Genomic DNA, 17,254 nt, shown 5'->3' with positions numbered 1-17,254 from the left:
ATGATGATGATGGATTGCTGCTTAATGTCCAGTGGGAAATTAAATGCATATTCAGGACAATAACATGTTAATGTAACATGAATATTAACCCTGCTGATGTGTTTCCCTCAGTTTTAGTTTGTAACCCGGATTTGTTTTTTTCTCAATCGATTTATGAATTTCGAACAGCGGTATACTACTGTTGCCTATATTTTGTACTAGATCGTAGACTAACACACTGAACCAGATTTTTATAGGGCAAATTCACAAGGTAGCAGTCGCAGAAAGACATGTCACGCTACCCGGACACATTATTCTGACTGTGTGTATAGCACAGAAATAAAACCTTGTGACAAGGTTTGGCCATTGAAATCTTGTAATTTAAACTCTACAGACATTATCCATGCTATAGTATACAGTTTAATCAACTGATTAATTATTCAATTTTCAATAAAAAAAAACATTTTACTTAATATTTGTATTTTATTTTTCCATTATTTCTTTGTCTGTACAATAATATTATTTCTATATACAACTGTACAAAGAGAGACGTCTAACAAATCATATACATTATTTTAACCTTGCATCATCTGAGAAGACCTTAAGTCATATCCTACCCTAAACAGCAGCAAAAAAAATACACTAGAACCTAGTACATTTTTTCGACCAATCAAACAACTGGAGAATAAATTGAAACAAGAATGTTTGAATAGGTCAAAACACTGACTGGGAAACTACTTAAAATAAAACGATTTCTCTTAATGAAATAGTCATTGGAACAAGTTAAAGCCAGTGTTATATTGGGAATTATAATTTTGATTGGCATTATTTTGTTTAAAGATGTTAAGTACTTGTTTTAAAGTATGAAAAACCTTGCATTAACTATATATTCTAGCTAAAGGTATAGAGGTATTCCAGTTTACATAATATTAAGAACTAGAGTATATTGTTTGTTCATGGCTAATGGTAAGGATTAATTATCAAAGCTTTGATACTATGCACAATTCAAAATATGGATAAGAAAATCAAAATAATTTCAGCAAATTTTGTAATTCATAATTAACAATTAATGAATTACAACAAGTAAAACACCAGTTTACCAGAAACGGAACCACCTGTTCAATGCAGTATCTGTGTATAATAAACAGGTGTTCCCTGCAGTGTTTATGTAATGATAAAATAATGATGTATAAAGTTTGGTCACATATTGCACAATAAATGGATGATTAACTCACTCGTGAAAAAGTTTGGGAGGTTTTCCCCCCTCCCATCTCAATAAACTATCACAATGTTCCAAAGTAATTTCATTCTCAATGACTTTAATCTGATATAATGCTTTGTTTTGTTTTAAATATATATAATATATATATATATATATATATATATTTTTCCAAATAATTGTAAAATTTTTAAGGCATAAAAATAATTTAATTAAAACTAACAGAAAAATTCAGAATATACTGTGCAATATATTTCAATAATTTAAATTTTGTAGACAAAACTGGTGTTAAAAATTAATTCTAAATATATTGTTAATTCCAAATTATTCTTGTGGTACTAATTTATGTAGATATGGTTGTTTTAATGTTATACAACAAATTTAAATGTGTTCAACAAAATGTAAATTCAATATACAATTTTAGGCAGAATTAGATAATACCACAAAATAAAGTTTAGACCAAAATACATTTTTCTTCAATTCACTGAAATTGTTACCCATCAACATAAATGAATCCACAATAGATGAAAGTCATGTGACATAATTTTATAAACTATCAATCTGGATTACTAATTTTTGGTTTTTCACACCTACAGAAAAAAAATTAGCAGACACTCGAGCAAATAATCATCCACGATGTAATATAAATAAATAAAAGTTAGAGATTAATGAAAAATTGTAGCAAACTATTATAAATTTATATATCATTAATCAACACACAACCATAACTAGGTTAGATCTTTGTATATAAAAAAAAACAAATTACACTCAAAAATATATTTCCTATTGCAAGATTTTTATTTTGGCAAATTTCAAATAGTTATAAAGTCAAAACCCCTGCTTTATATATATAACTTCATAATGTTTCCAGACTAGTTCTTTAACCTACTGCAACAGAAAACATTCATCTACCTTTGGGCCTTAAATGAAAGACATTAACAATAATCACATTACAAACAGTAACACTTGTCTAAAACAAACTACCAGTACTCATTAACATTAGAAGTAGTTTAATAAAGTCACACAGAAAAACTAAAGATACAGAAATTCAAAATGGACAGGCTTCAAAGCATAATTTCACTATAATAGTCTTATACTAAAATTAAGTCTATGAAATGAGTTTATTTTCATGTATAATACAATATTAAAGTCTTTTATACTATGTATAATATCATCATGAGGGATAATCACAAAATGAATTTTTGGAAAATTTTCTTTAACAATGGATGGTTTGATGGACTTAGAACTTTTACTGGAACCTTGCAATCCAAATTATTACTATTAAAAAGCTATCAAAAAACATGGAACTGTTAAATCTAACCTAATTTAAGTTCTTCTAAAAATTATGTGCCTCGAATGGCCTTCTAAAAGGTAAACAATGTCAGAAAACAGTGGTGGATTTAGCCTCCATTAATGTTATAAATCTGTTCTTCAGAATATTCCAACTTATGTATAAAATATATAAACTCTAAATGAAACAGTTGAACTAAATGTGGTCTAAATATAATATAATTTTGGAACTGTGGCCTACCACTTTCAGTAACACCAAAGCCATATTGTACGAGATATAAAGGTAGTTAATTTTTTTGGCTAACAAATCCCACCCTTAATTCTGCTTATTTCTAATTTTAAACTTATCTCACATCCTTGATTACATTTTATATATAAAAAAAAAAAGATCATATAATTTTTAAAGCAAAATGGAAAGCCTGTATCAGTACGGTAAGGTTAAACTTTAAAATAAGTAACCTTTCAGTTATGAATATGTTCTCAATTTGTAATAACAATAAGAAGAAAAGAGAAGAAAATTTCCAGTCTCCCAATAACTATTGAAATCGATTCACTATTGATGTACAAGCTTAAGAGAAGAAATTTTGTCGGATGTATAAATCACATACATTTCAAACAGAACAAAGTTCGCCTGATGTATAAATCACATACATTGCTTACAGTGTGCAACTTCTATGAAACTTTAAAACAGTATAACAATAAAGTCTCTAGTCTGAAATTCATATTGTACATATGATACAAATATACAATGTTTATGGATAAATAAATGTCAAAATTGTTAACACATAAATAAACATATGATAAACATAATGACCATGCGACAGAAATACAAACTTTGTAAAACAGTAACAAAACTGTCCCTTATGAGGACATGCGTATTATTGATGTGTTTATAAAATCTATCACTTGATAAACCATTGCATCAGTAGAAACACATAAGCTCTGTTTATAAATTATCATTTTAAAAAAAAGAAAAATAATTCTTTAAATTTTGTCTGTTTGTTTGTCAACACTGTCAAGCAAGTTTGAAAGATTTTTATATTCTCGTGTATTATTTCTCATTTTTCAGATGAACTCATTATAAAGACAATTTTCAAATACATTTTCCAATATAATATCTACAAATGTTAATTGTTAAGCACTTGTCAAAAACAAAATGAATATATATTATAATTAATTGATTGGTAGCACTATGTTATACTATAAAACATTTTGTATGGTGTAACTGTTCTGTTTAAAACCATCCATCCACAATGAAGCTTTTTCAATCTTTTGTATGTCAATTCTTACAGAAGATTTTTTTTTATATTTTTAGTTCAAGTCATTTAAAACGTCATTTGCATTATTAAAACACAGAAAATGTTCAATTTCAGGAAACCAGAAATATAATTAGAGTTTTGGGCTTAAATGAAGCATTTTCGCAAGAACAGAAAATTGAAAAAAAATTTCATACCAAGGCTTAAAGTGGTATTGACAAACAACAGAAAATTTGTGTCATATGACAAGCACCAAAACACATTACCAGCATGTGACCCTATCATGTGACATTAGACTATGAAGAAGGTTCTATTGTCTGGCTATCACTAATATTTGCATCAGTACTTTTTTCTATGTTTTCATTATTGTCAGCTTCTGACTTTTCTGTATCTGACATTTTGCTACTCTCACCATTGAGTCTACTTTCACTTTCAGTGACAGTATTATTTTCCTGAGATTTATCATTTTGTTCTTGGATTTGTTCTTTTGTTTCATCTGTTTCCTTTGAAATATTTTCGGATTTTGAATCCTGTGTTTCTCCATGCATTTCAGATTCATCTGATTTAGGTATTTCTGATTTTTCTATTTTTTCAAAATCATTGTCACTACTTTCTTCAGTCGTTTGTTCAGGTCTGCTTTCTTCTTTTCTTTCTGTTTCTATATCTGGCTGATTTGATATTGTTTCACTGTCAGAATTTGTATCATCGACATCAGTCGATACATCGTCATTCAGCGACTTATGATCACTGTCGTGGAATTCTTTAGGAATATCACAGCTTTCATTTGTAGTATTGTCCTTGATTTTAACCTCTTCATTTATAGAATCTAATTCTTGTTTATTGTCATTAGATAATGAGTCTAAATCTAGAACTTCCTCAACTAATTCTGACTCGGTTTGAACATTAGATATATGCAGCACTTCAGCATCGAGAATTAAATCATTTTCTGGAATTTGTGGAGCATCTAAATCCTCTATTGTCTCTTCATCTGAGGGTTCAATTTCTTGAAAGTCACTTGTGTCAATGCACTGAGGGATTTCAGTTGCTATGGCAACTTCTGGTTCAATAAGTTCTGTGGACTCTTCCATCATTTGGATATCTTCAGTACTATCTGATTCAGCTGAAACAATATTATCAGTATTATTCTTAGAGACAAGTATATTGGTAGACTTTCTTTATCAAGACATTAAATCAAGTTCAGGATTGTTAGTAGTGATGGAGTGGTGTGAGGCTTAAATCATGGTAATTAAAGGTCAAGGTATTAATTCTGACCTTTGACACTTCTAGGTAAACAGACAAAAAATACTTCATAACTGCAACTTAATGTACAATTTATAAACACACCTTGTTTTTTTAAACAATTTTAATGTACCAAGTCAGGAATATGACAGTTGTTGTCCATTCGTTTGATGTGTTTTGTCATTTGATTTTGCCATGTGATTAGGGACTTTCCGATTGAATTTTCCTCGGAGTTCAGTATTTTTGTGATTTTACTTTTTTCTATATACTAAACTTCAGAAATGCTGTTATAGTTTGTTGTATGTGTGTGCATGTGTGTTTTCTTTGTGTGTATGATTGTAGATGACATACAATGTTTTTAAACTGACATGGTAGTTTCAATATAATATAATTGATGTGATGTTAAAGCAAAACTAAGAAATGTTTATAAATATAAAATACTATCTATTAGTTAATTTTCATTGTCACCACTTTTCGTGAATTGACGAAAATTGTATATGTGATTTCAAGGATTTGACAAAGTCAGTATACAAGAGATTAAGCTAGCTATAAAACCAGGTTTAACCCACCATTTTCTTTAAAAAATACTGTACCAAGTCAGGAATCTGACAGTTGTTTTAAATCTGTTTCGTTGGTTGATATGGTCTAACGTTTGATTTTGTTAGGTTTTTATGGACTTCCCTCTTTTTGAATTTACCTTGGAGTTCTGTATTTTTGTTAATACTTCTTTTTTCCAATATAAAATTAAAAATTTCAAATTTAAGATGTCTAATAAGCCTTCTGGGTTATAAGACATGTTATTCTACTTTTTGATTGTGGAAGATAGTTAGGAATACATAATATCCTACAGCCAATTTTATTGGCAAATTTAGAGTTCCAAGTTTCTTTAATCAAACCAGTCTCTCGTTATACCTTCCTCTCGTTGCTGTGGTGTGCCATCATCTGAAGATAAAGTTGATGTCTCAGACACCAAACTTTGAGGTCTTTCACGCTTCACACTCTCTAGTGGGGCCACTATATCTGGTGGAGATGTTGACGATACTTTTCTTTGGATTTCTCTCAGCATGTTCAGTTCATCTTGAGCGGCTTTAAGTTCCATTCTTAACCTCTCACGTTCCTCGTCACGATTTCCAACTACTGCCTGTAAATTTTGTAGAAAACAAAAGTAATTGAATAAATTTTTAAAAGAAAAGATCAAAAGAACCACTAAAAAAACCCAAAGTTTTTTTTTTTAAGAACCAACAAGAACTTTTCAACATCTGCTTGACAAATAAAAATAAAAACAATGTCACAAATTCCAACAGATGATCAAAATTTGTAACTTTAATTTTTTCTAGAATACACTGGCTACATGTTGAACTATACTAAACTAGAGGCTCTAAGGAGCCTGTATTGCTCACCTTGGTGATTTAGCATTAAATTGATACAATGCAACAAGAGCATTTCTGTCTTTAGTAGCCTTGTAGATTCATCATTTACATTTCTAAAACTAGATACCTCAAAGATGAAGGTTTGGATCAAATTGGCACAGTGGACATGTTCCTACTGTCGTAACTACAATCCCGTTCCCTTTTTCACAAATGTGACCTACCATATTACACTATTTACCGGGTTTGTACTAACATGAGCAACACAACGGGTGCCACATGAGGAGCAGGATCTGCTTACCCTTCAGGAGCACCTGAGATCACCCCCCCGTTTTTGGTGGGGTTCGTGTTGCTTAGTCTTTAGTTTTCTATGTTGTGTTTTGTGTACTATTGTTTGTCTGTTAGTCTTTTTCTTTTTTAGCCATGGTGTTGTCACTTTATTTTCAATTTATGAGTTTGAATGTCCCTCTGGTATCTTTCGCCCCTCTTTTAATGTGATTTTCAAATACTAGTCCTTTCATAAATCTGGAACTGCATGCTGATTATATTTAGAAAATCTTTAACTGAAAATTAACTGTAATATCTACACTAAACTATATAAAATAAATCTGTACTGAATGCTGTTAAGCTTCCATCTTAAATGACCATCTACTTCTAAAAACTCAAGTGGAATAACTAACAAAAAAGGATTTGTATATCAATACTGTACAAATCCTTGCTAACACTATAGAAATTATAAATATAATATTTCAGAAAAAAAGGGAGAGTTATAAAACATGATTATTAAATATAACAGTGCAACTAAATGAATCATTTCAAAATTATCTGTAGAAAGCAGAGATGGGAGACAAAAGAATATTTTCCAAATAATAAACCTCATACTTCAGAAAATGAAAATAATTCAAAAACTTCACTCCTCAAAAATCAATCACCCAGGTAATAAAAGTCATGCAGATTTTCTGATGTTTTTTTAATAAATTATTAACATAGATTATCAAGATTGAGATAATTAAGATTTCCCTCTGCTGAGACAAGTGTTATTTCATTGGTTTATACATTAATTCCATACTCCTCATTATATTGAGAAATCACATAGTTCTTGCTGTTTTCTAATTGTTCTGTAGTGACAGGTTTCATAGAAGTATTCATGACTGACACAGCCATGCTCAAATAATAATTTTTGGGGGAAATCACTAAAAAGGATGTCAACTAGTGAGAAATTTTAGTCAACAACAGAAAACTCACCCTTATCAAATTTTGAATAAATATGAATTTTGATTAAACAATTCTACCTGAAGGTTAAGAATTCAAATTTTATGATACAAAACTTTTACCTGAAAGTCAAGTATTAAAATTTTATGTTACAAAACTTTTACCTGAAGGTCAAACCTTAGATCTTCAGATGCAACACATCACCTTCTGTTGATGTTGATGCATCAACATGAAAAAAATATAAATAACATATCTAAGTGAAAAGATGTAAAATTCTATCCAAGAAAAGGTTACAAGACAAGCAAGGTCAAATGAAGATCTCCCTGGTATACATCACATTGTTCTTATATGATACATCTACATGCCACATATTATAAACTTATAAAAAGATATATGAAAAGTTAAAAAGTTCCTGCCCCTATAAGATTGCTTTCCAAACATCAATGAACTTAAGGTCAAAGGTCATATATGACATGAGATGGCATGTGACACACAGTGTCTTATGGTGATACACCAACATAATGTTAGACTAAGACAAAACAAATAAGAAGAAGTTCTGGCCATGAGACAGTTGTTTAAGAACAAGAACAGAAATTCCAGGACAAAAGGAACATATAGTTTTTTTACAATACAAGATATACGAAAATCTGTACTTCTGTATTTTCATAGGATGAGAAAGAATGAAAACAAACCAAAATCTTTGAACAGGACAGCTGAGAGAATATTTAAAGGAATATTCAAAAATAACAGTCATCAATTCAACAACTGAAGAAAACCAAAAAAATAATCTTCAATGGCAAAAACAATTTACATCATGTGGCATGTTGTAAATGATCATTATTAGTGAATGAATTCAACAAAAAATTATTGAACAACAGAACGCAATACCAAGTTCCTAAATTGGAAAAAAATGGCTCCAAAGACTGATAAGGTCTGGCTTTTTCTTGGAATAGTAACATAAACATATGTATCAATCGTCTTTCAATAACCTCAACCAGAGACAGGTTAAACAGTGATAAACATCAATCAAGGTAAGCACTGATGAAAGATAACATGGAAACAATACTACATAATATTAATAATTGTTTCCTTTAATCTCTTTTTCTAGAATTGTCAATTGGTCAAATACAGAAGAAAAGAATTTTTTAAATTTATTCAAGCTGTGCGATAGCCAAAGCAAAAAATGTCAGGACAGCAAATTTTGATTGTATAAAGGGACATCACTCCTGTATATACTGCAGTTTTCTAGTCATAATGTAAAAAATACTGTTTATTTCATAAGCATGCCAACATGAAATAAAAATAGGCAAGCCATTGTTGCAAATATTATTGTGTTAATATAAACTTATTCAAATATTGCATATGAAATATCATAATTAGTATCGCAAATTCTTGAATGCTGATCACTCACGCCCGATGAATCCTGTCCAGCTGCCCGTAGAGCATGATATGCCCTTGTCTTCTCCTGAATAGTGAAAACATTAAATCTGACATTCCTCTTTACTTTGTATACTATAAATATACAATTAACTACAGACATAAAGTTAAGGAATGAAGCATCCCCCTTTTTGATTCTTAATAAGATTTATTATTCTCTTTCTTAACTAGCACTTTATTTTTACCCTTTATTTTTGCAACAGGCTTTGTTTTTGCAACAGGCTTTGTTTTTGCAACAGGCTTTGTTTTATCATAGTTCTGTTTTATCCTTTATAATTCAACTAAACCAAATATTTTGTGAAGTCCCTCATACTTTTACCATCAAATTATTGAAGGTTCATATTCAACATTATACACAGGTCCCAGACCTCTCATCTATATATTTTTGAAACCATGTTTTCTGTTGTTTTGATTACAATAAGATATGTTGAATTCAGCTGCAGGTCATTTTATTGGAGGAATAAGATCAATTCTTTTTTATTTAAAAAAAAAAATCTGCTCATTTCCTCAGAGTTCTTTCAAAAATGACAAAGAAAATAGCCCTAGGTATTTCTTAGTCATAGCTTGAGCATCCATGAAGCATATCAGTTAAATAACAAGTAACATTTGTGTGAGGAGCTATTATAGCAATGTTAGGCTCAGACAAGACACATAATTTAAGCAATAAAATGTTGAGCAAATTAGATTTTTAGTCACAGTTGACGTTAGACAATTGAATAATTTCCGGTTTACAAATAAGAAAATATTTCCTAAAAAAGTCTTTCAAAACCAAAACCTGTTTCCACGTTAATGCATTTCTAAAGTTGTTTTGAAATTATTATCTTTTCATTGACATTCATTGAAGAAGAAAAAAATCTGCATTAAAAGTTTTCATAAATTTTCAAATATCAAAACTTTAATGATCCTCTCGAGTTTTTCATTGACATATTTCAATACTTATTATAAACCTATAAATCACCAGCACACAAAATTTTAACACATTAACATATCAGACAACTTTTACAATGGACATTGAAAGCTACTGAATTTTGCAACAGCTAAAATGATTTTAAAATGAAGACTAATACCATTTCATTATAAACTTGTTAGGTACAATTGTATTGTCTATAAAGATGAATATATCATAAACACATGAAAACAATGTGTCCTATATTTACTTTTGGTGTTTTCTCACTTTGTAAAGAATTTCTAATAGATGACACATATTGAATATTTAGATACCAATTTTTACTAAGAAAAAAAAATGAGTTGATTTCATTTCTACATGGAATTTAATTTGAACATGAAATCAGTGTTTATTCCAAATTGTTTCCAGTTATCCAAACAGATAACATTCATAAGGTAAGAAGACAAACCATGATTATACCTAACAAGCTTTTTTCCCCAATGAAACGATTATGCATGATGTAGCCATATCTTACCAACAGATTTGTAAGTATCTGGTTCATTCTGTTAGCCATTTCCTTCAGTTTGTCCATTGGTATAGGCATCTGTATGTTCTCTTGCATTAGACCAGCTGAAAATATTAATAGACCAAGTATTAAACGATATGGATGGCAATTACCCAAGATTCCTCATGTCAACATATTTAAGAATTTATCAGAAAGAATTATTCGAGTTAGTGTTTTGTTAAGATCATGCCAATCAATACACACCATGCTTTGTTCAGTGCAAAATTCATGCTTTTGATTTTATATGTTATATCTATCTAACTCGTGTATCAAAAAACAGGTAAACATTTCAACTTGAAATTTCAATAAACTTATTCATCTTGAAGTTGTAATAAATCTGATATTGGACAATTGCTTCACCATCAATAACAAAGGTAAGTTATTAATACTTATTCATATTAATATATACAGTACCCAAATGAGTAAACCTGCATCTTCAAAGGTTTTGACTTAAATTATTGCTTTGAAAAAACATTTTGGTGCCGTGACCAATGTAAGTTTTCTGACAGTGTTAGTAGTACAACATACATTCTCTATCACAAATTTCAATTATAAAACTGGAGCATTCCTCCATTGCTTCTTGGATGGTGTTGTGTAACGATTCTGTTTCAGGAGACACAGGTATCTGTTGAAAATAAAATATTTTTAACTTATCCATTATGACACAAATATATCATGAATCAAAAAAGTAAAATATTCTCTTACTTGACTTTTGATCAAATTTCTACATATATTCACAAGATACCAATTAATCATTTCAATTTTTGCCTTTCATCCATTGAAATTGTCCTATTATGTGACTTTAAATCAAGATGGATTGACCAGGTCTTTTTTGTGTGTAAAATAGCCATTTCAGGTAAAATATGTTCATTTCAACATGTTTATGAAGACAATTGACAGTTCTGTACTAAAGTTTCCAGATTATATCATAATTTTGAAAGCATTGTAGTATATGTATTTCCCTATCTTTGCAATTTCAGGGGCCATATAAAGAGGTTTGTAAAGGGGATATCCACAGGGAAACAGAATTGTAGTTTGATTTTAGAAAAATATTGCCTTTAGTTAGAAACAATACTTTGGTGGTAGGGTAGTATAAGTTTTGACCAAGACTGACCTGTTCTAGACGATCTCTTTCATCAACATCATTAATAATTTCTGCCACCAGTCTTCGTTTTTCTTCCAAGTTTTCTTTAACAGCTTCATCCAGTCTCCTTGCTCGCTCTAGACAGGTTAAAAACAAGCATGTAACATATCATGCAGGGGGAAGGAAATCAACATGCTCTTAATGAATCACATGTTTGTATTTCTTTCAACTACTGTACCAAATAAAAATAGCAGCTTTAAGAATTCCAATTAAGCCAGTTACTGCATAGCTTGAAGAACAATCTTATATATGTATTAATTTCAATATCATGGCATTTTCGTTTAATTTTTAAAAATATTATGTAGTAATATTCTTCAGAGGGTTTGAAAGTTCTATTAACAATGTCAGATTTGGAATCAAAATTTAAAGTCAATATCTATATTTGAACCTGTGAATACGTAATTTGTAAATTGAGGACAATTTTGGGACAAAAAATTAAAAAAAAAAAAGAAATTCGTCAGAAAAGACAATATTAACAGTACAGGATGTAGGTGAATGAAAGACAAACACCTTCTTTCTATAGATAGATATATATATATTATGTTTCCACATTACGAATGGCTCAAGAAAAATACTTAAGCCAAAGATAATGCTTAAATATAACATATCTAACTTTAAAAAGAAGTTTAATACTATGTATACACAGGCAAATTTCACTCACATTAATTTTATAATCGATTGTTTGATAACTGCTTAAAATCCACACCAAATTCTTGTCAATTCAGTATTTTCAATGAAAATAAAAAATAATGTCAACTTGTAATGAGGTTTTAAATGAAATTCACTATATTTTAGATGATTGTTACATTACCAGCAAATTCATGGGAGCAAAAATCACCTGTGTTAAATTGTCCATGTACCAAAGGCAAAGTTACAGGAACAAAGAAAATGTGAGCTATCAATATACAACTAACTGGAATTGTTGCCTGCTTGCTGGCAAATATTACATCTCAAATTAGTTGAGATAAGGGTTTATACGTGTTAAAAACACTTCTCTACATTACAGTTACTCTAATGTTCTACTTTATACATCTACATTTACTTTAACATCATAACATACATGTATTTTCAAAATCTCACAAATGGCTTGCTTCTAAAGCATGCTGATGTATGAAGGTTAGTATAGTTTTCCTTTCTGAATAATCAGTATTACGACATCAAAAATAGAGCGTAAATAATAATATGAATATTTCCTGACATTTGAAAAGAAAAATTTAATTTTCAATCTTAAACTGGCAAAATTGCTTAGCTTTGACATGACTATGAAACATCAACTGCATGCCAGAACCACACAAACCTCAATAGTTTTTTTTCCATATGAAAAATAGCTATGGTAAAAAAAATTAGCTCTCACATGTGCTTGACATTTACAGAAAAAAAACCACTTCAACTTTATTTTTATGAAAGTGCGCAAAACTGGGTTTCTGAAATGTTTTAGTAACTTTTGATGGGAGTTCTGTAATTTCTAAGTATTAGTCTGTTTCTTTCAGTATAATCTCAACTCAAAAGAAAAAATGAAGAGAATCTTAAATAAAAAATTTGGTTGAAATATAAATTTATCAATTTACTCCATCGGTAGACTTTCATATCTTTTTTTTTAATTTTTCAATCAAATATAAATACATGTAAGCATCAAAGTTAAATCACCATACAAATAATATAACTGGTACCTAATGGTGTGAGAACTGGTTCTGCTACAGAAGTTACAGGACTGGAAACGATTATTTTATCAGGTTGTTCTAGTAAAGGTTCCTGAGTTACATCAGCTTGAGCCATCATATCAGAACTGAAGATCCTTCTAGGACCCTTCTCCTCCTCAAGTCTGCAAATAAACAGTTACAATGTTATAATAATAATTGTACATGATACCACAAAGAAACAAACATTCAAAATTTATGTTTCATGGAGGTGCTATTTACTCAAACAAACTGTTGACACAGAGATATGTCTGGCCTGTCCGCAAAAAATTCAGAAAAAGACAATCTGATGGACAGCAACATTGCTAATTAATTCAATTCACTAGACCATGACCTAGGTGGCAAGGCCTCGAAATAGTCTTCAGACTGATATGTACTGATAGTAATGCAACTTCATATTAAATATCAATGATCTATCACAAGTAGTTCCTATCAAACTAACTTAAGCAGAAAACTTAACAATTGTTGACGCCACTGCCGCAGCCGTCACCAGAAAAGCAATCCCTATATCTTACTTTCTGCGACAAAATTCAGCGACTTTTGTAGCAGGCAAGACAAAAGGTATGAAACCATTAGGTAAAATGACTGAAATCCATTGTCCCCGGTGTTGCACATATTTTATCTGTCCAAATACAATAACTAAAAAAAATATAAATTTTTTTGTTCTTTAAAAACTTTTTATACATATCTTAGAGAAATGAAAGTTTGAAAGCTCTAACAATATATTTTTGCATACAATTGATATTTACAAGGGACATAATTCTTTTTAAAAATTGTTGATGGGCACTAATATCGAAATTGTCAGACATTGGTGATATAAACCTTTGATATAAATTTTATATATATCTTGCAAGAGTTGTACACACGAGAGCACTTAAAATGCAATTTTCTATATAATTAATATTTCCAAGGGGCATAACTCTTTTTCTTTTCAATTGATCAGCACTGAACTGGAACTTGTCTGAGACAGGTTGTTGATTTAAACCTATGCTATAAGTTTCATAAAAATCTGGCAAATTGTACACATGAAAGCTCTTACAATGCAATTTCCCATATAATTTAAACTTCCAAGCGGCACAACTCTTTTCAAAATAATTCAGCGGCAATGATTTTCGAACTTGCCCAAGACATTGCTGATATGAGTTTCATAAAAATCTGGCAACAATTGTTCACGTGAAAACACTAACAAGACTGGATGGACAGATGGACAGACACCGGGTATTTCTATGTCCCCAGCAACAATTCAGGTGAGGGACAAAAATATTTCATGGGGCTTGGATCTATATTGATTTTACCTCATGTTTGTCCTTTATGCTTAATATTTTACCACCAACAATCACAACTGTTTATCTTACCTGCCAGGACTTGTAGAGGGTCTGAGTTGGTTAGCAGTTGACTTATTTCTCTTATGTGAATCTGCCGACTCTTTGATCAACTTTATCCACCTGCAAGGAGAAATAGAAAAGGGAGTTTTTATGTACTTGACATAGACATCTGATTGAAACAGTTGTTTATCTATTTTGAGTATGCAGGGTCACTAACTTGTATTGTAATCATGTTTTAACAACTCCATCACTTCTCTACAGTGATACTAATAACCACAAATTTTTTTCAGGTAATTTAGAATAAAACATCTTTCTATTGTATGGAATTATCAAGGAGAAAAAGGGAATCTTTACATTTGTCCCCTTCTTTCCTTTCCACTGCTCAGTTTTCCTGGTCTACCACAACTTCCTACCTCCCAAAACTTTTTACCTTTCCTCCTCTCTTTTCTCATACTTCCATTTACTATTACTACTTTTCCCTTCTTTTTCGAGTTCCCACACTCCCAAAATATTCACTATGAGGGGCATATACAATCTTTTCATACTTTCGATAGCGAAAACGATGTGTACGTACCAAGATTCAAGATTTATAAATAAAACAGTTCGAGTTTAAATGATCAAGGGACGAGTAACGCATTGTGCACCCTATGTTGCAATCATAACAAAACATGTGAGAGGATAACTACAATGTAGCTATTTGACTAAACATTTAACATGTTTTATCAATAAATGGTAATCAAATTATAAAATATTTTTCTTTTTCAGTTTCAAATAGAGCCAACAGATTTCCACAGGCCTTAGGGGATGGAAATATCACGGAACTGTTGGATCAGTTCTCATAGTACCAGCTGTCTTCTGATGAACTACCCAGTTTGACCAGGCAATATCATCATATATAGTTTGTTGGGAGCAATGGCAGAGATTAAAGATGACATTTTAGATGGCAAAAAAACGTTATGACACTCTTTCGAAGCTTGATAAAGCTATTTTAGTTCACCCAAATATCAATTCTTACTGTGAGAGAGCATTTTCAATTATAAAGAAATTCACACTGAATTCTAATCAGAACTTGACAATGATATATTGTGTGCCTTGTTATCAAGTTAATGTAACCAAACTGGCAGTTGTTTTGAATATGTGCCTAGTGATGTTGCTTTAAAAGCAGCAAAACAGACCACTGTTGAATACAATAAAAGTTTACAGTTGAATATTGTTTCTTATATTTAATTAATAATTTGTATTATGTGAAATTATGAACATTGTTCCCATTAAAAAGTCTGCATCTACGTCACGAGTTTTCACACGCTTTTTGACATGTCAAGTCATGTCATGACATGATTTCTCATTGTCAGAGGTTGGCAAATATGAATACTTGTTCCATATTTGATACCCCCCACACAACGGCAAGGCCCTTGCAAATATCATATTATTAATGTGTTATAAAATCTTGCTGAACACTTAGAATTCTTGACTCACAGATTATCAAACATACTTAGTTACAAAGCTATTAAGCCTACACTAATGATTTTGTAACTTACTTTTTTTGTTCTTCTCCAGTATGAGCTGATAACTCATAAATCTGTGATTTAGCCACAACAAAAAAGGCTTTTTTATCTGAAACATGTACAACATACATTTGAAAAATTCAATTCAGATAATTTTTTGGGTAAACTACTACATTTCTAGTGATGTTTTCATTCATGAAGTCATTTTAAAAATTGTGGTGAAAATTATCAGATGCATGTGTACTCTGTCTGACAACAATCTGAATGAATTTCTTTTGAAAATTGTTGACAGGTACCTTAGCTGAAAATGTTTACCAAGGGACATCTATATACAGGGAATTTATTTTTGTATTTCATTAATTATTTTATTTAACATCCTAAGGCAAAGTTAACATTATATGTTTCTTGCTATTCTTTTAGTACTTTTGGGTTTTAGGTCTCAATTGTTTTTATATATTTCTGGTTTTACAAAGTTTAGTCAGTACTGTAAATTCATGAATTATTGTGAGGTTTTTATTAATGCAAATAATGCGACCGTGTGAGTATTGCAATAATGAGAACAAGCATTCTGAATTCGATACATATATCATCATGCAGATTTTCCTGAAATTGCAATAATTAAATTGGAATTTTTGTTCATTCTTCAAAATTCGAAATAATAAACGGATGCATGATTTCTGAATTTACAATATTTCTAATGAACATGATGAACTTTGTTCCAAGAAAGTGTCTTACACCTATAAATTTAGATATTCCCTATTGCTTGATCTTTATTAAAATATAGCTTTTTTTACAAGCAAGCACCTGCTCATAATTTACACCTTATCATTTATATAACATGCATGAAGTCATCACTTTTATTTAGCTGTGAAAGGTTTTGAGAACAACTCATTAGTTATGTGATAATTGTTAAAGTTTTAACACAGACACTGCACTTATTCCTGATTCTGTACCAGTGTGACATTTGAGAATTGAGAAACAAAAAATTCTAAACATTTTTAGAACTACACAAAAGAAACCTGATTTGATTTCCTGTTCGGTATTTAAAAATTTTGAACAATTCCCTGTTTTATCAAACTACTAACCATTTTCAAACTAGAGGCTCCTAGGAAACTGAATCCCTCTTCTGGATA

The 17,254-nt window shown here is 30.3% G+C and overlaps 1 protein-coding gene across 26 annotated transcripts in view; it reads right to left on the bottom strand.

Annotated features, from left to right (window-relative positions):
* Positions 1-442: 442 nt before the first annotated feature.
* The window catches only part of LOC127700732 (rho guanine nucleotide exchange factor 12-like), a 137,280-nt gene continuing 120,468 nt past the window's right edge, over positions 443-17,254 (bottom strand). For 23 of the 26 annotated variants that reach the window (XM_052204374.1, XM_052204350.1, XM_052204352.1 and 20 more), the window contains 9 exons: positions 16,155-16,230; positions 14,647-14,736; positions 13,265-13,416; positions 11,565-11,671; positions 10,979-11,075; positions 10,421-10,515; positions 8,974-9,027; positions 5,896-6,124; positions 443-4,864 (listed from right to left, as the gene is read on the bottom strand). In XM_052204374.1, coding sequence (XP_052060334.1) covers positions 4,041-4,864; positions 5,896-6,124; positions 8,974-9,027; positions 10,421-10,515; positions 10,979-11,075; positions 11,565-11,671; positions 13,265-13,416; positions 14,647-14,736; positions 16,155-16,230 — 1,724 coding nt within the window. In that variant the 3' untranslated portion in view covers positions 443-4,040. The remainder of the gene's footprint in view (positions 4,865-5,895; positions 6,125-8,973; positions 9,028-10,420; positions 10,516-10,978; positions 11,076-11,564; positions 11,672-13,264; positions 13,417-14,646; positions 14,737-16,154; positions 16,231-17,254) is intronic. The other 3 variants (XM_052204357.1, XM_052204372.1, XM_052204375.1) reach the window with 3 other exon arrangements.

The sequence above is a fragment of the Mytilus californianus genome, unplaced genomic scaffold (assembly GCF_021869535.1).
Source record: "Mytilus californianus isolate M0D057914Y unplaced genomic scaffold, xbMytCali1.0.p SCAF_5, whole genome shotgun sequence".
Taxonomy (NCBI): Eukaryota; Metazoa; Mollusca; class Bivalvia; order Mytilida; family Mytilidae; genus Mytilus; species Mytilus californianus.
Note: the sequence above shows the minus strand (reverse complement) of the source record. Positions and strands in the feature narration are given on the sequence as shown.